Below are 27,751 nucleotides of genomic sequence, written 5' to 3' on the forward strand. Positions count from 1 at the left end.
AGCCGAAGGAACAGCGGGAGCCTGTAGTGGAGCACCCACTTCAGATCAGCCAGGCAAGACAAAATTGAATCTTAAGTGTACGTTCTAAAAAGCTCCGTCGATCCACTACTCGTCGTCGATCCAGTAACGAGCACCGCCTTTTTGATCTCCGTCCCCGACTCTATTACTGTTAATTGTTAACCATGCGACAAAAAAGGGTCTAGCATGCTCGAGCGCGTAATTTTAACTCGCGCACTTTAACAGAAAACACCAATAATTTGCAAATTTGTATAGATTTTTATCAATTTGAAAATTATTGTTTTTTAAAAAAATATATATTGTAGAAAATTAATATAATACATAATACATGATTTGAAACGTATAATATCTGTTAAGTTTTTATATTAAATAAATCGAATTTATGTATTAAACAACTAGAACTAACTAAACTGATTAAAAATTTATTAATCTTAAAATGTCGATTGTATGAAGATTAATAAAATAAGTGAGAAAATATATTTTGACTTGCTTTGAAATAATTAAGGATACAAAAATTGTAAAAGTGAAATATTAACATTTTATATATGCTAGAAAATGAAATAATTACAATGCTTAACAGCTTAGAAAATTGAAGGATAGGAAGGATTCATAGAGCGATAATGTATCATATAAAATGTCAAGGAAGCTGAAAATGTGAAGGATTGGAAATATATTAGGCGAGTCTATAAATTAATATTCATAAGATGTAGGATTAAAATGTTCATCATTGCAAGTGATTATTGTTGCCCAAACAATGTTATTAATTCAATTTTAATAAATGATCTCACCATGATTGTCATATTTGTCATAAGATTAATTAATTCAAGCGTCATCCAATTATTTGAAGCTGCGTTGAAATTATCGTTAGGATGAGATGCGGAAGTGCTGTTAAATCCAGTCAGTTGAAAATACTCGCTCGAGCGTGCCGAATTTCTCTCCAACATGTCACTTAATTTATGTGCAACATATGTAAACGCGAAGTATACAATTACGCCTCGAATTTATTCACTTTGTCGTGCGGAACTATATCTTGTACATATATCATATCAAATATTTCCGATCGTGTAATTGCATGTCCAGTCGCAGAATTGTTATTACTTTGCATAATATCGAAAACTGTATTTAACTATAGGTTTGCGCGTTATATTTCTATTCTCCATTTCTATCTCAGTTGTTTCTACCTACAAGTATATTAAATGCATCAAGATATAATATCTTGATTATACAGGTCGTCACAAAATATTGTTTTTAGGAAATTTTTCTTTTATAATGCATCAACATTTAAATTTTGTATTTATAATATCATAAATCTCTTTTTTAAGTGTTTTTTTAAATCCCCTGATTTTTGAAAATCTTTATGTAACTTTTTAGTATTCTGTGTAAGTCCTTTTTCGTTAATTTTAAAGATTTCGAATCTTTTCGATAGAATGAACTATATTTTCAGTAATTTATTATATCGATAATCTTATGCCCACAATTGCGTTTTACTTCTACGTAAAGACCGACTGTTTTATTGCTCAAGTTACAAGTTTTGCGACATCCTGTATGATTGTTGTATATATAACTACATATGTATATACACTATATCATCCGCTATTTTCCGGCTCAAAATCTTATTCCATCATAGTGAGCAAGATTAATTACGTATTACTCGTTATCCTGTCGAGCCGCTTCGATTACAGCCGGCTGGGTGATTAATCGATCTGGAAATCGAGCGCTTTCTCCTTCGTTAATAACTTGTAAAGATTCTTCGCTGCGTCCATCCACGTTACGACTTCGCCGTCAATTTGCATTGATTAATTGGCGTCCAACAGGTACGATGAGATCGGCTGTAAACGTCGCGGGAATATCGCGCTGCAGTTTCGATCGATCGAAAAAAGCACGATGCGGTTTTTTAGTGACCTCAATCGGGATTTAAACGATGTGAAAATAGCAGTATCAAAATTCATAAATACACGATATTTTTTACGGTCAATGTTAATAAAATTTGAATAGCATGATTTAAGTTTATTTACCCTTTTTCAGTTATTTTTTGAGATTAACTTTTTATAAACGTGATAGCTTCCATCGTGTTGTCCACGATACATTTCTTTGTATCTGTAATATTTATATTTATCATTGTTGTTGTTATGTTTTGAAAGGATTTAAAAAAAGGACGGAAAATTTTTAAATCTGAAATATTATTCCCAGAATGTAATGCATTTTTAAATATTTGCTAGTATTTACATTGTATTTTTTTAAGCAATTGGATTGCTAAAACTGACTCAAGCCCTGTTTCGAAAAATAATGCAAATGATAATTCATGTATATATCTAACATATTTTTGTATATTTTGTATTATAAACATGTTGACACTTGTGAAAAGTCCTTAGGAAATATTTCTTTGTATATAAGGTAAGAATTAATAATGTACAGAACGTCTCTCTTTAATTCCTGACTTCGTTCTGTCTCTTATTGTACTCCCGTGGTTGGCAGCACAAGATATATTGTTTCAAACATGCACTTATTTCTTTGCACTTTTTACGTAAATGTGATATATTAATTTATGTGTATGTAATTTTTAATCTCTAGTAATTATATTTAAAAAAATTGATGTATCTCCATAATTATTAAATTCTAATAGTTACGTCTTTTAGTTTACCATAAACGTGATCTTGAATTTTCCGATAAAACTTATCGAGTACGGAGAAAATATGTGAATATGTGATCTTTATTTCTCTTGCATTGCAATACCCGTTATTACGATAGCAATTTGGCGGAAAATGATTGCGTCGAAAATCGCGTTGCCTGCAAGCACTTAGTAATTTACCGCTTTGCGGATCACCGGAAAACGTGCGATTCGTTCGAATGCGAATTGTTTGACTCGGTTGACAGAATGCATGCGTCATATCGACGTTTGCGAATTAATTCGTTTTCGTCGATGATGCGCGCAGTATGCGTCTCACTTAGTCAATTTGTAGGCTTTTCCGTAGTTATTGGATCAGTCGAAACGTCATAAAGCCTACGATCGGCGGTATGATATATATATATATATATATATATATATATATATATATATATATCCCTTTGAAAATCGGTGAAATCGATTTTATTATGCGCACTGAAAGATCGAACGAAGAAGATTGCATCGTGAAATTAGGAAGTTATTGCTTCCTTCCGGCACATATAAGCTTATAATGATGCATCCGTTATGATTTTTAATGGAAATATCAATTAAGAAGCGGAAATTGCGATAAATAAGGAAGGGAATAAACATACCTCCTGAAATTATTTTTCATTTTTATTTGAGAGTACAAAAGTGCACTATGAAAAATTGTTTCCTTTCTGGCACAAATAAGCTTTCAATGATATACTTGCAATCATTTGTTGCTAATTAGAAACTCTATATGATAGAAAAGTTCATATTCATATTTTATAGGAAAATAAATAATTCGAATGAGTAGTTCTGAGACATCTTCTTTTTATCTACATATATCGATAACTATATCAAAAATCAATCTATTAAAAAGTCTAATAGTTTGTTTGATTAGGTAAAAACTAGCGAACAAAAATAAAAACGGTATTTCTGCTAAAAAGCTTCATTTCCACACCCATTCACACACACATACATAGATCGATAGATCGCGAGAGTAGATGAAACTTTAGGGAGAGCTCGTAGGAAGCATTAGCATAGGTATGCCTAGCGTGCAACAATGTAGTGTGTGCTTGTGGTTGTGGATTTCAGCAGGCGTACAGTCAGTACATCCCGGCTACAAGGGCCCAAGTATCCGAGGCCCAGGGTGGGCAGACGGGGGTCGCCATGGACGGCACTTACCTCGTCGAGGCCTCGTTCTGAAAAATCCCTTCGCGCGCTGTAAACCGACATTCTAAAAACCGAAATTGAACCGGATTTTTCTACCAAGCCGAAAAAAAAGTAAAGAATGAAAAATAAAAATGATAAGCGAAATATCGACACCGTGTCGCATTGTGACTTGAGAGCGATTAAAAAGTTATAATCGAGAAATGAGAGGATGCGTCGGCAAAGTAAAAATACAAATAAGTATCTAATGCTAGAAATCCAGATCATTGCGGACGCATAGCAGAGCTGAGACATGCTTGTTCGTCGATGTAATCTAGCGGATGTAACCTAGAGTAACCATAATGAAGGTAAAAGATATAATGTATATAAACCCACGTGTTTGATTGAGAGAACGAAAGAGAAAACGAGAGAAAGCGACGGATATATGCGAGTAATCGGACGAGTAATTGAATGAGAGAGAGTATTTTAAGAGTAAAAAAAGAGATATATATATATGTATATATCATATATATTATAGAGCCAAAATAATATATGTATATCCGATTCTCGTGTCGACAAGCGTACGCGATCTAAGAAAACCACCAAAAAAGCACAAATAACACAAGTAAAGACACACACAGTCGCGCAAAATCTACAAAGTCAATCAATCAAATTCTTCTATTTCATCATTTCCGTGCCATCTCCTACCCTCGATGATGTCAACAACGACCACAATGACACCGCTGCTTGGATCCATCGGCGCTGCTTCCTCATTCTTTCCTCTTTATCATCGCCCTCGGCATACTTGGTGGACGAAACCGCCATCGATGACGACGACGACGACAATATGGATGAAAACATCAACAAACACGGAAAAACAAATACAATACAACTTATGGCGATGATAATAACGCGATCGACGTTATTGCCTTCATCGAACGATCGATCGAAAATCACGTAGAGTTTGTCCTATCAACTAACCACGAACGAGAGCAAGGACAGAGTGGTGATCATATATGGCGACCGTATACAGGTGCGGAAAAAGGTAAAGAAATAATGTTGCTGGCAGACAATTTCTGGAAACGATAATAATAATGATGATAATGATGATGATAATAATGATAATGATGATGATGATAAGAAAAGTGTGATGAAATACGACATAAATGTGATAGATTTATGTGTAATATTATTCGAAACACGCTTCTGCGACTTCTGCCATGATATGAAGGACACAACAGGACCTCCCCAGCAGTCCCTATCCCTCCCGGTGCCTTTAAGAACGATTTCTGGATTGGCTTCTTCGGTGTCTGCGCTTTCGAAAAAAAATCTTCCCTTTTTGCTACGCTTGTTTAGGGATTCTTGCATCCTTCGAAGATTCGTCGTTGAGGAGGCTGTGCATTTAATACTTATATTATGTATTTAATGTGCAATATGCTTCTTGTGATTATGGATGTATGATTGTCATGCTTTTAGGGGGATGGTGTTGAATGTTTTTAGAAATATTCGTACGGTTTTAAAGATGATTGATGGTTTTTTTTCCGAGCTTTGTTTCGAATGTTTTCTTGTATACCTATAAACGATATTTTGTGATTTGCGCAATTTATAGATATAAATATAAGTAAAAGTATCCTAGGTGTGCAAATTTAAATTTTATTCGCATTTTTTATCATTTTTGAATAATACATATGTATCTAATTTTATACATGTATCTAAATTTATTATCATGTTATATTGAAATTTAGTTTTATCTAAAAAAGTGTATATAATTATATGTATGTGTAATAAATTTTTTAAAATGTAAAACACATAATTGCGCAACTCGCAAAAATCTCATTTATTAAATTAGTATTTAAAAATATTTCTTACTTCAATTTTCGATTTATAAAGGATTTATAAATGTGCTTAATAACGTAAAATATGAAAGAAGGTAAATTAATTGTTAATATTCCACAATGAATTTTACGATTGATTCTCAGAAGAGTCTTTATTTAATTAATTTTTGATGTGCTGCAGAGTATGTGGCGATAATTCCTTTTCTGCTTATCTTCCATTAAATCTTTATTACGCTCACAAAGTTAGCAAACTTCTGTTCAAAACCGATTTATTTATGAGAAGTTTATGAGAAAAAAGTTTTGAAAAAGAATTATATATATATCTTATTCTCACTAAATCTATATATTATTTACAATGGATAAGAAAATCTATAATATAGGTCAATAAATTTGTGTACTATATGACATCCGCCGATATTTGGATATCGATGTATTTCAATTAACAGATTTATTATCGCAAATCGAAATTTTTTTCTTTGCACGCATATGCAAATATGTTACAGTTACAATTAAATTAAACAAGCAAAATATTGGAGAGCTATCGTATTGTTAATTTCCATTGGTACAAATATTTTTATCAACAATATTCACCGTACAATTTAGAGTATTTCATTATTCCTGTGAAATTCGTCAAATTTCAATAATTTGATCGTAGTAAATATAAAAATTGACGACGAACATCAGTATTATAATGTGTCCCAGTTGTCTCTTTTTTATATATATCTCTGTAATCTTTGCAGTTTCGTTGTGCCTTGCAACTTGCAAGAATCTCGATACTTTCTTTTCTCTTTAAACTTTACACAAAACAAGCTGAGGTTATTCGAGCGAGAAGGATCGCGAAAAAAAAATTACTCCGTTCTTTTTGAAATTACTCTTGGAATATTTTCATTATCCTTTGCTATCTTTAATCTTCTTGTTCTTTTTATATCTGTTTGAATTGGATTTTTTCGTATTCATTTTTTTTGCAACATTTTAAAACTTATCCTGAGCGATATAAAAATTAAATGATCTAATATTTTTTAAAATTAAAAAAAAAATTTTTTTTTTCAGAATCTTTCGAAGTTTAATATTTTGGAAATGTGTAATTTTTTGCGAGCATAATATGCAATATGTTTACAAGATATTTTGTAATTAGAATAATCTTAATTATTTTGTCATTTGGAAATGGAAAGACAAACAACTTATATAAATTATTTTATAATTATTAGAACATTTCAATGGCATTCTTTGGGATCGAATCGAATTAGAAATTAATTTCGCTCAATTAAAATTTTTTATTTCATTAAAAACATTTTAATAAAACTTTTATAAACTTACTTTAATAAAACTTAATAAAATTATATTTAATATCTATTTGTGAAAGAAAAATTAACTGTAAATTTTAAATAGAGTGTATTTTTAAAAGTAATTATAAAAAAATCTTTGAAATAACTTATTTATATATGACCTTATTTATACTTATTCATTTTCAAATTATGGAATAATATTGGTTCTAATTTAAATATTGATATATTTTTTATCAGATATAAATTTTGAATATCGCTGACTGTTCTTTCGCTGTCTCATGAGTTTCTCGTATTTTTTTCGATTAAATAAAAACGCGAGGGAAAGGTTCAGGGATACAGAAGGTAAAAGGGGCGTAAACGAAAGCAACAGCTGTGAGGAATAAATCGTTTGTTTCTCTCACTGTTTCTTTTTTCCATAGCCGCGCGATTTTCTTTCGAGGCGATCTTTAGAGGCGTCGTTGATTGGAATACAAGAATTTCGTGTCTCTTTCGAGATTTTACGGTCTGAAAAATATCTTCGCAGTCAAACGTTTGCGCTTTTTTCTCTTTTATGCTTCATACGTGTACCATGAAAATATTTTTTTAAACGTTCCGCAAACGGTAGAGGACGATTCGTTGTTGTAGCATTTGCATTCACGGCAAGCCTATCCGCGTATTGTATCTCTTTTATCTTAAATTTTTTATTTTATCGATAAATTTATCCCGCAAATATATAATTCAATATTACGGATTTTTCCTGCATATCTTTTATAAACTTATATTCTTAATATTATATGTCTCTATATATACTACTATATAAATAAACATACTAAAAAATGATTCTCGGAGATATCTTTATATATAATTAATTAAAAATTTTTAGAAAGCGAGACCATTTTATATGTTTATTTTTCGCAACAACTTAAATTTAAAAATATGCTTTAATATGCTCCTGTATAATTTTACAATTATACTACAAAAATCCGCAATATTAAAATACATCTCGAGTGTAACGAACGAAACCATAGGTAAATAAGTGAGTTTGCCGTGTTTGTACTATATACAACAGCATTTAATTTCAAATAATCAGAGGTTAAGTGACTATTTCAACACTGCGTATTTGCAGTTCGCGTTGCAAAAAGCACGTGTTTGTTTAAATGCATTTTGTAAAACTTGTCAACGGTTGAAGCATTTGCAATTTTAATCGAAGATTGCGGCTACCTTGTAATTCTTTCGCTTTACTGTGAAATAAACTAAATAGATTTACTTTGTTTATTTTTAGTGAAATTAATTGAAAGAAAGACATGATAAACTTCAAATGATCAATATTAAAAGTGAAAAATTTTTTATACATTAAATTTTACTTTTTATGTTATTCACCTTTTGTAATATTTTTTTTTATTGTTTATGTATTTTATGTTTATTCATATTTAGTGTTATATTTCATTGTTATATATTTGTCTGTTATAAATAAGTACTAAGTGAAAAAAAGTAAATAGATAAATAAACTAGATTATAACCATAGAGTTAAAATAATATCTTGTTAAAATGACACTAAAATGTAGCGAAGTTTAAACGAAAATTAAACCGATTAATTTATTTGTAGTGGTTATAGTGTTTCATTCGAAATGTAATGTAAGACATTATACGAAAGTGACCATATCAAAGAACGAAAGCAGCGCATTTATTTCGGTGGGATTTACTATTGCTTTGCTTGCAGCTGCAGTTAAGCAAATCTTCGTATAAATGTCTACTAAATTCCGAACAAACCCGCCGGCGCGTCAATACATCGAATAAATTTAATCGTATAAATGCCTGTACAACCATCGTGCAAGTCGAGTGCGTTTATAGGCGTGATGTAAAATTTTGCTTACATTTTCAATGTTTTATTCTGTAGATTAATTTGATTATCAATTCGTCTTTTTGATAAAACACAGTTGTTAAATCTTCCAAACTTAACTAGATCAATTTGAACAAACTATTTTTGTCTTATAATTTTACTAAAGAAATATTCTCAGTACAAAATAAATTTATAAATAAAACTAAATATAAAATTAAGTAACGTGAAAAATAATTTTGTTATAATTATTGCATTCAAATTATCAAATGCTGTTATTCAAATTAAATTATATACCTAAAGCAAAGAATTTTTATATTGATCTATACAGGGTGTATAAAAAGTACCGGAACGGTGAAATATCTCGAAAACTAAGCATTTCAGAAAAAAAATGTTTCAGATAAAAGTTGTAGGATTTTAAAAGATCTATTTACTGGCGCTATGAGTTTAACCTTAGGTGGCGTCGCCAAGGTCAGAGCAAGGTCACCTAGAATTTTTTAAATGGGACCCCCTATTTTTTATTGCATATTCTTGTAGCTCATCTCGAGAGCTTTCCAAAACAATATAATTAAATTAGTTTTCATTAAGTACTTTCCGAGTTATGAGGCTTGAAATCATTTCTTAATTTTACATAAACCGTAAAATATCTTGTAAAATATTCATTTTTCGATTATCTTACCTTAATACTTTTATGTACAAAATAATAAGAGGAATCAATTGGTGTAAAAAAAACACATAGTTATTTTTAAGAAAAAATATGTAATTGTTAATTGCAAATTACATATTTTTTCTTCGAAACAACTATGTGTTTTCTTTACACCAATTGATCCCTCTTATTATTTTGTACATAAAAGTATTAAGGTAAGATAATCGAAAAATGAATATTTTACAAGATATTTTACGGTTTATGTAAAATTAAGAAATGATTTCAAGCCTCATAACTCGGAAAGGACTTAATGAAAACTAACTTAATTATATTGTTTTGGAAAGCTCTCGAGATGAGCTACAAGAATATGCAATAAAAAATAGGGGGTCCTATTTAAAAAATTCTAGGTGACCTTGCTCTGACCTTGGCGACGCCACCCAAGGTTAAACTCATAGCGCCTGTAAATAGATCTTTTGAAATCCTACAACTTTTATCTGAAACATTTTTTTCTGAAATGCTTAGTTTTCGAGATATTTCACCGTCCCGGTACTTTTTATACACCCTGTATGTTTTTTTTTATAAATTTCTTAATTTGTGATTTTCTAATTATGCCTTATCTTCTGTAAAATTTTAATTAATGTTTGCTTTGGTTTCATAGAAAACATTAATGCAATTATTAAGCGCGATGCATTTAGCGATAACACAAGTATTGCATTTGGTACGCTTGTATTAAGTTTATCGATCGTGCTTTCTGCATTTGCATTTACATATCATAAATTTGCTTTCGGCGGATTATATTACGTATTGGTATTACCGCAGATTATACGTTTATATCGCGATCGATAAATTACGTAGTACAGAATATTTGTATTGTCAGATCGTGTGTAAATTATGTTTTATTTTTATGTTTCGTATATTAAAATGTCTGTGTACGTTTACATAACATTGTCAAAAATTATCTCGAAAATCCTTTGAATATAATGCTATTCTTATTTTTCTTATATTTGATTTTTTACATCTAAGTTACATACATAATAAAGAATATACAATTATATAATAAATAATTTAATCATATAATAAATAAGCATCGAAATGTAAATCATTTTGTCTTGCGTGCTTCTATTTTTTGCGATTTTACGTTTGCTGAAAGAAGCGTCCAAGAAGCGTGCGAATTTCAATAATTTTTAGTATCTATATAGTTGATCTTTTTCCTGTATTTCATATAAACTGCTTATGCGTTTTATCGTGGTTTTATATAGAAATTTTTGGTCGGTATTCTACGTCGTTCTTGAAGATTCATAAAGGCAGTCTGTGCAAACTGTTCAGCATTTTGCTGCATTAATAAATTCGTCGGATATTATTAGAAGAATATACCTTGAATATTTGTGGACGTTTACGCCACGGGAGAAATGAGAGATGCAAATAGTTTCATCGTAAATCTCCTTTTTATTTAAATTCCTATAATTTCGTTTTCCTTTTAAACGAAAATAACGATTTATTTCGCGTTTAATTAGACATATTTTGGTTTTATATAAGAATTAGTCACGAAATTTTTTGTTATCATATAATTGTAAAAACAAAAAAGATTGTTAACAAGAATTAAATAACTATTTCTAATTTTTTTGGGAGTAAAAGTGGAGGGTCAATTTAAATTAATTTATTTATTTATATGTCAAATAATAAATAGATTTAAACTCAATTATTAACTCATTAATTAAACTTGATAAAATTAACCATTTAACATTAAAGTAAATTACGATGACATCAAATTATAATCTTTTACATGTTTTAGTTACATGTCACATACACATCACTTACATGAATCTCTAAGCCAAACAATAGTCCTGAGGAAGCTGAATAATTGTTATGAATGAAAATTCGTAAGGCTTTTATATATATAACATATAAAATTAAAATTTTTTTGCTAAAAAGGAGTTAGGTTTTTGATTTTTAAAACAGGAAAGAAGAAACCATATCGTTGTTTTGCTCGCGATGATTTACTAGTATTGACACAATTACTACCTGTTAATTCTTTTGCCTATTTTTCAAAAAATATTCGCCATTTCTCTTATTATTCTGGATATTACTATACGGACGCGTGTCTAGCCTCTATATTCGAACGCTTTACAAGCATCCATTTGACACACACGCGAGATCTGGCGACATATTACGATTTAGTGCACTAACGCGTGCGTGCATGCAAGGCGCAACTGCACTGCGACGCAGCGTGAAGTCTCGCAATGGTGGAATTATCAGGGAGGCTTGTCGAGTAGAGTAGAAATTATTGGGTTAGGCACTTTTCACGATTTCACGACGGATTAAGGATCATATATGTGGCTATATGTCGCGGAGGTCGATTTGTGCGTTTTAAATTTGTTGAGAATTTACTGCATTGCGGTTTGGGCGAGTGCATTTATCGGTGCAGACAATAATTTTTAAATTTTTTTTAAGCAGAACATTTAATATTTTTTAATATTTAAATTATACCGTATATTATAAAATTCTGCAATACATAATTATTATTGTAATGTTATATTTACAATATTTTGAATATATTAATAATGCCGTGATGTTTTACTATACGAAACATTATTGTAAAAATTATTATGATAAATATTATTTTATATTGAATAGAATATGATATAATATATATCAAGATGCGCATTTAAAATGCATTAGATTATTTTTGTTAGTCTCTAGAATTCTTTTCTTATATTATTATAAGATTATTCTAAAGATAATGTTTCAATATTTTAATATTTCATTATGATATTTCAAGCATATCAATTTTTTACGTGAAACATGTGTTTCGACGAATAATAAATAACGGTCAACAAATATCTAGAAATTTGCATGTTGCAGCGACATTTCAATATTCATAAGAATATAAAAATATCTATCGCATATCTATATTGCATAAAGCTTGATATGCCACGTGCAGGATATTCTTTAATATTTTTAGTTTGCGATTCTAAGAAAGTATGTATGAAATTGGCATAGCTGAGAATAAGATATGACGTATGATGTATATATATATATATGTTCAACATTTTAATTTTCTATTTAAATTCTCTTAGGAACTATTAACAACGATGTAATATATGGATTATATTAAAGATATAAAATTAGATTTAAAGTTTCAAATAATTAATAGCGCATATAGGTACATGTATTATAGCTTAATTCTTGATAGATATATTAATTTATATATTATATATTACAGCTTTGTTTTCTCATAAAAAATACAAAACAGGGAAAGAGACATTAATATTTTAATATGCAGAGCATTTTTTAATTAAAGCATTTTTTAATTAATGAAACTGCTTTCGTTTATTAAAAGAAAATGTGATATTAGAGATTTAAATAATAATTCTTATTACTACATACGTATGTATGTTTTGACATTTATTAAATTTTTAGAGAGAAATTTACTCTCTGGTATTTTAAAACAAGCAATTTTGCGAGCGTCTTTGCAATTTTTAAATGTCTGATTTCTTAAAAGCACTGATTTCTTAAAAGCACTGATTTCTAAAATCACGTATAGATTTATCTAAGATTCTTTAAAAATTTCAATTAAGCATCCACATAAATTTTCCAGAGATTTCATTCGGGAGATAAAATAAGACAAGAATGAATCGTGCGGTAATTGTCTACGTTCCGTTTTATCTTCCTTCAATCGATCGTTATCTTGGCACATTCACGCTACTAATTGTAAAATCGATTTACGATTACCACTACGCTGCGCAATTACTAATAGTATAATTAAAGTCGGATAAGACCGCGCGATTTGCTGTTATTAATCACGAAAAACATAGCGTAGAAAATCACGTTGGTTAAGTGCAACACAATAGCCGTGCGGTATTATTGCGATAGAGTTTTGTGATAAATTAGAAAGGATCATGCTGCCAGGATGAGCTGTAAACTCAACTTAGAAACGATGTAAAGTATGACGACTGCTTATTATAATTGTTACGCTGTGATATCACGACTATTTAATTTACAATTTGCGCTTGTAAGACTTATAACGCACTTCGCATGCGACTGTCATAAGGATCTCTCGCGATCCTTCTATCTTGCAACGCCGATATCCTGCAGAGAATCTTTATTTCTGAAAGGATACTACATCTCTGATTATTTTTGTATACGATAAGATATTACAATAATTATATTGTATTTTATATTAATATAATTTTAATATACATTACAATCTTTGAAAAAAAACGCGAGCATGATAATTTATAATCATTTAAAAGTTATGATTATATTTTAGACAAAAATTTATCGCATGTTCTATTTTTCTAAAGACTTGTGTAAGTTTTTATACGCACGACTTCCTTAAATATCACATACATAAATTTATTACATTATTACATTAAATTTTGAAGCACATTAATCTATGGAACGTAATTTTAGACATTTATTTTTTTTAATTTAAAATTTTTTTAGAAAAAGAGACATATATTGGCTATTATTATTAATCTATAAATCTACGTTATTTGCGTAAGCAATAGAATAATTCCGTCTATTAATGGCTTGAGCTGCGCGTTTGAGTTAATTTGAATAATACATGTGAATATATCAAGCAAGCAAACCTAACAAACATGCCGTTTACGCAAAGCGTCTTAATTCGGCCCTGTGCATCGTTTGCTTCCTTCTACCTTCGTGTTTTACATGTAATGGAATGTTGAATTGTTCTTATTGTTGTTGTAATTGTTGTAATTCTTATTGTTGTTGTAATTGTTGTTGTTATCCCTCTTATTGTATTGTGTCGTTATTTGCTTCGTATCTTGATTTTCTCTCGATTGCTCCCGCTCGTTATATCTTTTTCTCATTCGTCGCATGTTCTCTTAATGCACGCGTGATACTTTCTTCGTCTCACTCCTTACATCCTCATTTTTCGATCTCTCTTCGTTCTCTTCTGTCTTTTTGGGACGAAAGTCATCCAAAACTTTTCCCGAACCTCTCGTCCTCGGGAGATTTATACGCGTCTTGCGAGCTCGAGGATCGTTCAAAGTCGATCATCAGTTCGGATCACGTCAGTTCATACCAATCCGTAAATCACCAAAGACCCTTGACTCTCGAAATCGAAATGTAATTTCACACGATCGACATCTTAGCTCAATTATAGCATCAAGGATCATTTCTTTCCCGAGGAGGACGAGGAATGAAGAAAAAAAGAGAGAAAGAGAGAGAGAGAAAAAGAGAGAAAAAAAGAAAGGTGAAAGGGGTAGACATAATGTTACCTACTTGCTTAGTCTGGATCTAGAGATTAGAAGCTAGAGAACAATTGAGAGCTAGAATAAAAGCGGCGAAAATGCAAGTGTGAGCGAGAAGGTGTGAGAGGAAATAAGTGAGAAAGTGAGAAAGAGAGATAGAAAAATAGAGAGAAAGAGAGAGAGAGAGAGAAAGGGAGAAAGAAAGGGAGTGCGAAATGGCAATAAAGAATAGCAATGAGAGGAAGAGCGACAGAGGGAGAAAATTCAAAAATTTTCGAAATGCCACTTGTTCCAGGACCTAAAGAAGCGCGATTCGCACATCTGCGACATGCAGGCCCTACAGCCACTTCCGGCCCCCACCAACACCGCCAACACCGCGCCCGTCATGACTACTTCCGGTGGACAACCACCGCTCCCGGTATCGGAGACCGTTTGAATCGCGACGATCACGAGAACCGATCACGATCGTCTGTGTGTGATAATGTTAATCATGCATTATCACATCACCACTCACCTATAAATTCACCGCCGTCCTCCTCCACACCTGTGCTTGCTGAACCCGATGAACGAACCACGGTCGACTATGGTCGAAGCAACGGTGAGCCATCAATCACTCGATCTTTAAAGGGCGCAGCGCGAACCACCGGAAGTAGTCGTGGATCTTGTTAACCCGTGCTGAGCATTTTTGTTTCGCATGTTTTGAAAGTTCCGTAAGTGATATCGCGACTTGTTGATTTCTTTATCCAAAACTCGCAATTTATTCTAAATTTTATGTAAAGTTTACTTAAAAAATAAATTTAATTCAAATTTAAATTAAAAGTATATTTGATATATAAAAAATTAAACTACACGTATAATAAAAAGCAAAAGGAATTGCTGTGTATTTTTCCACGCGAAATATATGTATATAAAAATTAAAATCTCCAAAGTACATTTATAATTAAATTAAAAGTTTGAAGTTTTAATTATTTTGGAAAGAAAAATCGTTATTTTGAAAAAATTTATTTTATAAATAACTTCCGAGGAAGAAGAGAATGATATATCGCTTTTATTGCTATTGGAAATATATGGAACTTCAGACAGGATCGATTTATTTCGGATATATTCTCGACTATAATGCTTACTAACACAACCTCGCTAAATTACGTGCATCGCGATTGCAAGTATATCGTTGAATTCACGCGCCATTAGTTTTGCTTACAAAATCTACTCGCATTTACTTCCGGCGATTCGCACTACTACCCTCGAATATAAATATAAATCGATTTCTATAGCTCGAAAAGCTTAGTATGATGATTGAGATTTAAATAAAGTTATTCCAGTCTTATGATTGGGATCGAATTGGAGTTGATTTATTAATTTAAAAAACGATAGCATCATTTTATGCTAGGCGGACAATTTCCTAATATTTTCCAACCATTCTTCGTTATATAACTTTAATATAATCAATAATTTAGAAGTACGTTAAATTTATTAATAAGCATTAAAATTTTTTCTGTAATTTCTAGCTATGATGTGCGTACAAATTTTGCGTGCTTATAAAGAGGTCCTATTTTTAACACCTCACCGCATTCAGGAGAAAACAGCCTCTTCTATTTTTTTCTATTATGAGGAGATCATGTCGAAAAACCAATCAATCGAATCTGAATCATTCGAAGCTGGATTGACGATTGGGACTAGTCAAGAGGAAAGGTGAATTATGATTGGTCGGCGAGCGTAAGACAATTTTCCGAGATTACTTTCGCTTCGTTTGCCGCCTTGAAATACGGCGCGAAGCCGAGAGACCGTTCGAGGTCGCTGGATGAACCCTGAGTGCAGGCAATTTTTCCGGATTTGCGTCGGCTTTCCAACGACGCGGCCTAGTTTCGTAGATGCTCGCTGAATCGAGCTACGACAAAGCAATCTCCTCCGGTGAATCGCGGACAAATTTCCAGTGACATGCATCCTACAAGTGAATTGGATAATTGAAAAAGCCTACGTGTCTAGAATTTGGTGAAGTGAGTCATTTATATATAAATCTCTTGCATTCCTTTTTCATGAATATGCATTGTTTTGAGAAACAATTATAAATATCTTATTTTGTCTACGGTGCATTTTCTATTGATAGCAGATTTTTGGTGTGCGTTATAATTACAATTAATAATTAATTAAGATAATTATTTGTTGCATAATCTCAATCATCATACAATTGTTAAGTGTTTTTTACGAAGTCAATGTTTTGCTTCAATTTCAGGCTTGACAACTACTGTACAATACAATACACAGTGATATATTTTTATGCATATGTGTGTGTTGCAGACTTTATATTAAATTCTTTATAAACAATTTAGGCTTTTCATAAAAAGCCAGGTTTTCGCTTTATAAAAAGGCTAATTATAGGTCTTTTTATAAAAGCTTGCAATATACATATATATTTGATATTGTTTTCAACTCGTGCAATTATGCGGCTATAAACTTTTCGCGCTTTTCGATTCCAGTAATAAAAATAAATTGTTCGCATCGATGCCACGCGAAATGGATCATCATCAGGTTCAACAGCATTCTATTCGCGATTGATTCGCTTCTCAGAGGATGTGGTGATCGTTCGTTATTCGACCTGATTCACGGAGAATCTGCAAGGAAGATCCAGATTATCATGGATGTTCTTTCTCGATCTATTCCGGCACGAATCGATCGTTATCGAAGCGTGAGGATCGACGCGCGGTTTATCCTCTGTGATAATAATCCTATCAGGATTTGCGTCGTTTCGCAGACTTTCGTTTAACAGAAAAAAAAATATATCTCATGTTAACAACGCGTCCTCGTTACAATCGCATATCGGATGGATTTCTGTAGGGAGAGGAAAATGTCGAGTTTTTCCTGCGGAAAGTCGTGCCGATTTATTGAATTAATCGATTAATTCACGCCAGCAGCGAGAGACGGGTTCGCGAAATGGGTAACCCAGGTGTGGCTGAGCGATTGCGATTAGGGTCGCGAATTATACGGGATTTGTTCGTGTGGGATCGTGTTCTCGAGGATTTCGCATTACTACTTCGCGTCAGGCCGTTCCATAAATAATGTTCTTTCTTAAATGAGATTCTTAAAAGAAAAAAAGATACGCATATCGTTTATTGGGATTAAAAATAGTCAAAGAGGATTTATTAATTAGTTAAGATTAGAAATTTATTTACGCTATAATGATGATGTTACTTCACGTAAACTTCACGATTTTTAAAATGTTCATTGTAACAGTTATATATACGTAAATAATTGTTGCTAAGTTGAAGGTCGTACTTAGCTCTACATACAGTCGTTTGACTCTTTTATTGTCTTTATATTAAAGGATTTGTATCATATGATATATTTTTGGATAATTACAAGGCAGATATAATCAGCGATCGACAGAAGAGAACTGTGAATCTAGATGTTTATTTACGAATTATATAATTTGAAATTATTTCCAGAGAATAAACCACTTTATTTTTGGGAATACTATATAATTTTACGATCGAGGGATTTCTTAAAGAATAAAACTCTCAAAAATCAATCTCAGCACTATATATTTATTATATATATGATTTCTAATTGTATGAATTACATGCAGGGCACACAATTCTGATACTCTGTAGGTATGAATATTACACATATGAGTATTAATCGTTAACATTAAGTCAAGCAAATCAAAATAATTTTAATTATGTTATTTTAAAGGTTTTGGTGATCTCGAATATATACATATATAAATGATTAAAATATTATTTGAATATTATATTAAATATAATTAAATGTTTATATATCTATATTTCACTATTTATTATTTCTGAACATTGTTCTTATTAATATTAATATGTTTTTATAAAAACATGTATTTTTGTATAAAATCTCATAGTTTGTTGCACGATGTTTTAGAGAAAATTATCATTGTTTAATAATTTAATGACAGAACAGTACAGTGTTGTTTGTTTTACACACATGTTATTATATATATAAGAATTATGATAATAAAACCAAAGAGATCAGTACGAAATCAGGAGATAGAGAGACAGAACATCAACAATTCAAAAACAATTCAATTGGTATAAAGTTGTTAAAATTAAATATAATTTATTGTGACCATTGCTTTTAATTGTAGAACAAAAGTCATGTCTAAAATAGAAAATTTACATATTAAATTCTCATTTTAAAATTGCAGTTTATGGAAAAGAAAACTACTATATATATATAAATTTTCATATAGAGTTTTCTACACAATTAATTTTCTTCTCCTTATTGATAATCGCATTCTTAAATGAATAGAAAGCTGTATAAATTATTACCACGTTATTTTTTCTAGTGAGATATGTTTCTTTATACTTTATCTTTTGTATATTTAAAAAATATTAGAATTTAAGAATGGATAAAATGACGTAAACATTGTTTTATCGTACTCTTGCAACGTTTATGATTTTTTATATAGATTAACACGAAGTGAACATTATTGGTAAGACGGTTTGACGCGATATAGTCAAGATGTGATTATATGAGTCGATGTAAAAATGGAGGTAGGGACCTACGTACCTTTATACTCTAACTTAAGATGATGCCCTCGTTCTTTCAAAGCTTCGTGACCGACTTTAGTCGATCGCGAGGATTCTTAAACAGTAATTAATTAAAACGAGATATCTCGTTCGATCGTTTAATACGGCGTTATCGTTAGCGTTGCTCGGCTGTAGCGATCGATCGTCCGTTTTCTTTTGCTATTCATGAAACAAACTTGCTCTGAGCATTACTTTATATTAAAATAAAAAATATCTTTTATTTGTTTTAGTTTGTTTTTTTGAAATGAGAGAGAGAAAGAGAGAGAAATCACAATTCTCTTAAGACCATTTTATAATACCATATTGTGATACACAATATCGGAATTATATTTGAAATACTATTAATAATTTTATGAAAAAAGTTTATAAACTTCATAAAAATAATTTTATATATATTAAAGCAATTTTTTATATATATACAGCAGCAGAAATTTATAATTCTTTATTTGATATATTGGTTTATCTTTGTGAATTAAATTATTTATTTATCAATTATTCTACAATCAATAAAATTGTGAAAGCATTTAAGAAAACATTATAATGTGTTGTAATATTTGTGGCCTCAATTATTGATTATCGGAATAAATTGTGTGAAATTATAAGAAAAATGTTATATCAAATAAGCTTTGCAAAAGAAACAGAGTTATATGAAGCTAAATGCTTCTATTGCACCGCGGACGATTGACTGATGCAACCGAATATGCCTCATAAAAATAAAGAGAAGGGAAATAAAGACACTGTTTGATCAACAGAAATTGTTTAACAATAACAATGCAATGTAAATATTTGCAAAATCTAGAAAAACAGAGAAGAGAGGAGAATGCACAGCCTGTCTGTAATAAATCTTTGTAATTAATGGTGTGATTCGCCTTTAAACAGAAGATTAACGGAAAGAATATATATATATATAAATATGTATAGAAAAAAAGAGAGAGATTATATTATATAACGTAAATATATGAAGGAGGAAATATACATATGAGTCTATGATATACACGAACACACACGATACACGTACGTGAAGAGTGCATTCACTCTGCGATAACACACTCACATGTACTTGCAGCACCCTTGCATCGCGCAATAAAATAAATTCTAAATCGTTCCGTACTAGAAAGCGTGCCTGAGTGTGTGAGAAACCAAACAAGTGTTTAAAGAAAAAAGATATATATATATATATATATATATATATATATATATATGAGATTAATAAATGAAGAAATTAATAAATACATAATGCATCCGGTCTCTCGTTGTTCAAAGAGCACCGGTTATATTTGAAATAGCGTCGAAAACAGGGCAGTTTAATTAGGGAATGACAAACGCGCGAGTCAAATGGAAAAAAAGATCGCAAATCGTCGCATGAAATTTTTTTTTCAAGATTAGCTGTCAATAATTCACTTCATTCGTCACGGACGATCGCGCACGTGCGCGTTTTCGCCTGCATTTTTGTCAATAATTAATTTATTCGCGGGACATACATCATGTATTTCTCCTGCGTGTGTGCCAAACTTATGAACAAATTACTTCTGAGCTTTGAAATATGCTGAACAACCGTCCTTTAACATCACAAAAATTTCACATTTATATACTTCTCAATTTTTAAATAAATTTATAATGATATAATGTTTAATTGTATTATCTTATTATCTGCATGATATTTGCTTAGTGAAAATTGGATATAAAATTTCGAGCATTATGTTAATAAAATTTATTATATTAACGTAATTTCTTCATTAATGTTACATGACTATTGTAATTTGGATTAATCTTTCACAGGCATTTTATTTTTGGAGATTATTTTTGATGCTGTTATGTATATTGTAATTTTAATCTATTAAGCGATCTATTTGATGCACCTGGGATGAATTTTCTCATAAATCGATGTCAGGAGAGAATATTGAATTACTTTAATTAATTTAATTAACACGTGACATAATTTATACATGACATCAGAGAGATCGACGACGCGGCGCGTCGCGATGCAGTCGATCGTCCTGTGAGCTAGCCTGTAATCAATAAATAAATCATAAGTAATTTAAGCGTGCAATTAAGAATAAAAAAATTGAATAGAGACTTTCGTTGATGTTGTGACTCGTAGCGCGTGTGTGTGCTTCTCCGTGTGTGTATGTGTGTGTGTGTGCGCGCGTGTGTGTAAAACTAGAGCGCCGAGATAAAATTTCGCGAATTTTAGGAATTTCGCGAAAATATTTGCAAATCTCGCTTTCTTTTTTAATGTAACAATTAAAATTTTGATCTAAATAGGTTATGTTATATTATTCGTTTAAAAAAATTTTCTACTTTTTATTTCATTTTAATTCTTGGAAGAAATACTTGGAAAAAATAATTTTGACACATCTGTAATAAATTTCTGAAGAAAAATATTTGTTTTTTTGCTTCTTAGATTACAGAAGATACTTTTGTATTCTTATATACACAGACATTTGTGCTACAGAACTAATAAATAATTTCAATTTCGTAATACTCATCTTTAATAAAAATACAAAACAAAGACAATTTTACATCTATATGAAATTAAATAATATATTCTACAAATTCGCGATACATTATGTCATTGGCGCGTAGTGAGAAGATGAAAATGAAAAGGATTGTGTGAATAAACAGCGAGTAGCATAATTACAATAAACGCTACCGTAAACGGCAACAAGTATAAAAGAAGCAGGAACAACAAAAGCAACAACACTGAAGCAGACCGAAGATGAATATGAGTCTTTTACAACTTACTACCGTACTGCCAATATTTTCCGAAGCAACGTAATAATTTTAATAAGGATGTTAGGATGAAGAGTATAAGAAAAATGCGCTCGTCAGAAATTTTTTCTTTCGTTTCCTTTCGCCGCTCCAAGCCTTTGTGAATCCATTCGGAAGAAGGAAATATGTGTCTAGACAAATTTCGACTTATGTATTGTTGAAAATAGAAAATATCGGAGGATTGAATGCACATCGCTCAGCGGGAAGTTTTTGAAACGATAAATATGCACATTTCAATATTAAAAATATGTCGGAGCTGCATTTGCGATCTTAATTAAAAAAGAAACGTGAAAACATTCTAATGTTTCGTGTATTGTTGTAATGTATTTATTAAATATTTGTCATTAACTTTCCATGCTATTGCGTTTTTAAAGAAAAAAAAGAAAAAGGGAGATAAAAGTTAATACATCTTTTAATTAAAAGTTTAAAATCTTAAACTATTTCAAATCCTTTTTTATTATCTTGTACTTTAAGCTCTAAAGATTTCAACGTTACATGTATGATATGCGTATAAAACGAGATTTAGAGATTTTTATCTTAGAGACGAATAAATTTATATGAAGTTTGTGAAACACATATTCTATATCTTTATTAGAATTCTATTTAAATTGTCGACTTGCTGCTGAGTAACACGTTTGTAATGGTTAAAATTATATCTTTCTTGCATGGTCAGTATTACAATAATCAGTTTTCTTTAAGGTATTTTATCTATAGGATGTTTTCATCTAGCATGTAACTTGAGATCGATATAATTAATCTCTCGAAAACTTTTCTAGAGGACAACAAAAATCAAATTATTTTCGCTTTAATAGAAATGAACTAGCGCGGAAAGAACTCTTGAGCATTCATGACAAATAGATGAGAATTAAATATCATAAATGTTTCATAACAATAATTTTATAGTATTATTAAAAAATTGTACAGAGAAATCAACGTGATATTCTTGCTGATATATCTGAGATAATTGCGATATAATTACTGATCGTGCGAGACATATTTACGCAAAATTTCCATGTTATCTTTTAATTCTGTAGAGAACTCGCGAGATTCGCGGCACTTAAAAAGCGACAAAGATCAATAAAAACGCGAAGATCCGTTCATCTTAGACGTTGATTCTTCACCGTGCAAATGTACGATTGTTTCTCCTTTTTTTCTTTTTTTTCCTTAAGCAAGACACCGTCCACGGTCTCGTCGAGTTTCGACAGGTACCGATAATTGCGTTGACGCTCGGCGTAATGACAAATTACCATCATAATTGAGCGATCAAGTTTCCAAAATTGTTCGATCAATCGGAGAATTCCTCGAAAAATCTATATATTCACGAATTCGTTGCATAATGATATTATGTTAAATAGAATTTTTATATAATGTGTTATAATATTGAATAAGATATACTGAAGGAGATAAAAAAAAAATGCGAGATGTTTCTAAATCGGATATCAAGATATTTTACATAATATGTATATTTTAACATAATTTTTATTATTGCTGTTTAATATATTGCAAATATTATTATTAATATAATTTTCCTATTAGTTTTAATAATCCTTCCATATTATTTATGAATAGATACAAAATGAACATATTTTGAAACTTGATTGCTTGTTTGAAAAGCCAAGTAAATGAAATTGTTATATAATATTTTCAAATATTCTTACATAGCATTGATCTTTTAAACAAATTATAATTGAATTTAATATCGCTTATTAAAATTTTGAAAAACTTTATGGTTCTGCCAAAGTGAGAAAGAAAAATACAAACCTATTTTATTTATCGGTTTATATTACTTATAAAAACTTATAAATAAATATTTTAGAAGTTTATCATGTTATAGTATTTTAATTACATTTATAAAAGCAGCAAATTAAAAATAAATTTGCATCTATTTTTAAGTAATATGAGGAGTATGAATAGTTTTATTTAATTTTAGAAGATTAAATATGTCAATAAAACTGAAATATATAATCGACATAACATATGTTGTTCTTCTATACTATATAATAATTAATTAAACGATTAAATTTCCACAAATATACGTGACATAATTATTTTATTCAGTTGGCTTTTCAATTATTAGCTTGCATATTCTGTGCACGTTACAAGAAGCGAATGTTGATGCACATGTGCACGTTTTTACGTAAATAAAACACTCACTCGTATGCGTGGCACAGCAGAGCTTGCATCGCATATTCCTAGGTCAGACTAATTAAATCAGGAGATTACGACTCGTTTGGACGCGACGCGATCGGCGCCGAAATAAATGTTTTCTCACGGGATGCCTCATTTAAATCTAGAAATTATTTTAACATCAGTTTTTTTATCAACAAACATAATTTAAAAAATCTTTTTTTTAATTAAATATAATTTTATTATTCTTCCACTTTCTTTTTTTCTTTCTTTCTTTGTTAACAAAGGAACTAACAATAAGTGAAAAATTTAATTGTCGGAAGATATTTAATATGTGAAATAATTTTATATACATATGTAATGAATATTTTCAACGAATATGAAAAATGTTTTCATTTCCTTTTCAATCTTTAAATTTTCTATTTATTAAATAGTAAAAATATTTTCTAATGATTGTGAGTGAGACATCCTGTATATTTTCTTCTTACCTGTTTCACAGAAATGTTAATGGCCGCGGAATCCACCGGCGTGTTCATAACATTTATGAAATCTTTGCGCATGAGTCACAAATCCATGAAAAAGATTATTCTTATTTACTTATTTGGCAAAATTAATTGAAACAATATCTAATTAAACGACTAAATTATCACAATAATTAGTAAGTTAATGTACAAAATGATACGCTGTTGTAATAATGGGAAAGCTAGCTTCCCATGGTCCACAAAGAGTTGATGAAGTCATGGTTAATTGCATCGGGCAATACGTAGCATAATTTTAGAATAATTAAAAAAAACTATGTTTAGCGAAATTTAACAAGAAATCTTAACGTAAAAAATTTAATTAATATAGGATATATCTCATTTTTATCTTATAATTTCACTACTGCTATGTGTGTAACGCGTATTGCAATTTTGTACCACATATTACTATCATAATTGGAATATAGCAAATGTAAACGAAGTGAAATATGATGAATAATGATGTTTGCAACTGTTTGATAAAATTACTTGGGATATTTATCGGCAAGGAGCGGTGGAGCTTTGACTTTTTGCATTCGCAGATAAAAATCGAAATTAATGTTAGGAGATAGAGATGAATTCGCTCTTGATCGATCCCTTGTACAACATTGTTCTCGATTATTCTCGTACTATTTTTAGATTTATAAAAATAGACGCAAATCGAAATTCGAGAAATACGCCGAAATGAGCTGGGCCGTCAATATTGTTATTCAGGCATTTGAACTAAGAGTAATTCAGAGTACGAATACTCGAGTAAACTCAAAGATTCAAATTTTTAATGCACTGAATGTCATTAAGCATCCTATTAATAATTTATAAATTATTATTTTAATATTGTTAAAAAACTATATAATATATAAATTATTATTTTAATATTATTATAAACTATTATTGCAAGCAATATGTAAATATTGTGTATAATGTTAAAAATAAGTTTTATATATTACAGCAGTTATATAAGCGAAGTTAATTATATAAATGTAATAGTATAACACAATCACACAATCGTCGTAGAATTTATTCTTATTTTGCATTCGTATAAAATTCCTGTTTCACATAATTATCATTATCTCGAAGGAACTTACAGCGACATTGAACAGATTCTAGGATAAACTCGTCAAATATTTGAGCAACGACGGCCTGGCAGAATGTTGATGTATCCATCGATAACTATATTTTTAATTGAAGCGTCTGGAGAGAAATTGCGATTCTAATTTCCGATGATTGTAATTAGAAGACGTTTTAGCCAAAGGTGTTGTCCATCTTCGGTAGCTTCCACGCCTTATTCAAAAAGAAAATAAACTAAAATTCATACTTCCAGCTCAACTTTATTGTCAATCCCATTAGTTTTTTTACAAGAAATCAAGATTCTTATTACAACAATTATAGCGATTAAAAATTCTATTTATATATAATTTTATGAGAAGAAAAATATCGAAAAAAAATTAAAGGATACACTTGCATAAGGGATAAATCAAAATTTCTAATATTTATAATTGCATTTTATTGTTGTTTTGCTTCTTGTGTTTGTTTTCGAAATTCAGAAGTAAGCTCATTTATAACATTTACCATTCTTACAAAATTACATTGTTATAAAATAAAAATATAAAAGTTATATTTTTTTACAATTTTTTTTTCGCGGTTAGGTTCTATTCATATCGGATTAAATATAAAATTAAATCAGAACACATAGAGTATGGAATGAAAAAAAAAAACACAAAGCAGATTATAAATTATAATTTATAGTTTGAGTTTATCTTTTCGAAAGAGCGATATTACATTTCCAACAATTATAAAATAAATATCGTTGAATCCAATTTATGCTGCTTGATTCACATAAATATCAGAGAGCTCTATACGTCAAGAGTTTATCTTTATCATTTATTATGTTATTTCGAGCACACATACATGTATTGGCGAATCACACACACACATACACACACACACACACACACACACACACATTCTATTTGTTAATATCTCCGAAATTAATCATTGCTCTCTTTCTCTATTTGTATTGTTGCGCATTTTTTTTGAGAGTTTATTTAAATGTATCTCGAGTTTTTTCTTTCTCGTTTAATGAAAAAACACTAAAAGTCAAATCAAACGAAAAGATTATTTTAATGTCATGACAAGCTATATTTTTCTAATTATATTGAAAATTGAGAACGTGACATATTTAGTTTTATAAGCATATAATTAAGTACTTTGGATGAATAGAGAGAGAGATAAAATTATTTTATTTTTATTTATTTTAAATGAACTTTATTTCAACAAAAATTTAACTTAATTTTTGATTACTAAGATAATTATTATGAATAAAAAATTATAACATAATATTATATTATTTAAATTTAATAAGAAAATATAATTTCTTTATTTAATAATATATAATCTTTTGTTAAGAAACTAATAATTCTAAAATCTTAAAGGAAGTCTGCATCTAAAGAGACGCGGAGATAAACTTGTGATAGCTTGTATAGCTAACTTTTGCAATCTAGAGTTTTGAACGTAACGAACGATTCTTTAACCAATTAATTAGAAAGTTTCAGTATTAAAACATATGATATTATCGATATCATTCTTTCGATGCTATCAGCTAAATTAATTAAGTACAGGGCTTTCTTATATTCATGTACAATAAATAACCTAGAACATTTCTATTTTATATTTTATATTTCAAGTTATATTCAGTCTTATGAAAATTTTGAAATTAGTAAAAAATATTAAAATAATTTGCATATAGAAATTGTAAATAGCGAGGATTAAAATGATCTATGAATAATCCATAAATGATTTATAACGAGATGGCATGATTAGAAGTTTTTTAATTATTTCATTATATATATACATATAACTTCGCAAGTGGTGGGCAATAAAATAGCTCGTTGTATTTTATATTATTGTTTCTTCGTACTAATAGTTACTCTTTGATTAAAAGTGGATGAAGTATTAAAAGTTAAAAAATAAGTTATAAATTCTTTAAAAATTATCTTTGTTATCACATTAGATTTAACATTACCAATAAAATAATTGAAAAGATTAGACTTTGAACATAAACAATTAAACTTATATTTAACAATTCACATATTTATATGTAAAAAAAAGTTTTAATGTTAGATATTATTCTCTTTTTTTATTATATTTAAAATTATATCTAAATATAAATATAAATATAGTTTA

At 29.8% G+C, this 27,751-nt stretch overlaps 1 protein-coding gene across 9 annotated transcripts in view; it reads left to right on the forward strand.

The window, feature by feature from the left end:
• The window catches only part of Shal (potassium voltage-gated channel protein Shal), a 286,553-nt gene that overhangs the window by 79,976 nt on the left and 178,826 nt on the right, over positions 1-27,751 (forward strand). The window contains exons 5-7 of one of the 9 annotated variants that reach the window (XM_083093271.1): positions 4,758-4,841; positions 14,891-15,193; positions 16,829-17,060. The exons of 2 other annotated variants lie outside the window; for them this stretch is intronic. In XM_083093271.1, coding sequence (XP_082949397.1) covers positions 4,758-4,841; positions 14,891-15,031 — 225 coding nt within the window. In that variant the 3' untranslated portion in view covers positions 15,032-15,193; positions 16,829-17,060. 6 more of the 9 variants (XM_083093269.1, XM_083093272.1, XM_083093270.1 and 3 more) reach the window with 6 other exon arrangements.

This window comes from Camponotus vicinus, unplaced genomic scaffold (genome assembly GCF_025532165.1).
Source record: "Camponotus vicinus isolate PSW18456_S1 unplaced genomic scaffold, iyCamVici1.0 SCAF_3, whole genome shotgun sequence".
In the NCBI taxonomy this organism is placed as follows: domain Eukaryota; kingdom Metazoa; phylum Arthropoda; class Insecta; order Hymenoptera; family Formicidae; genus Camponotus; species Camponotus vicinus.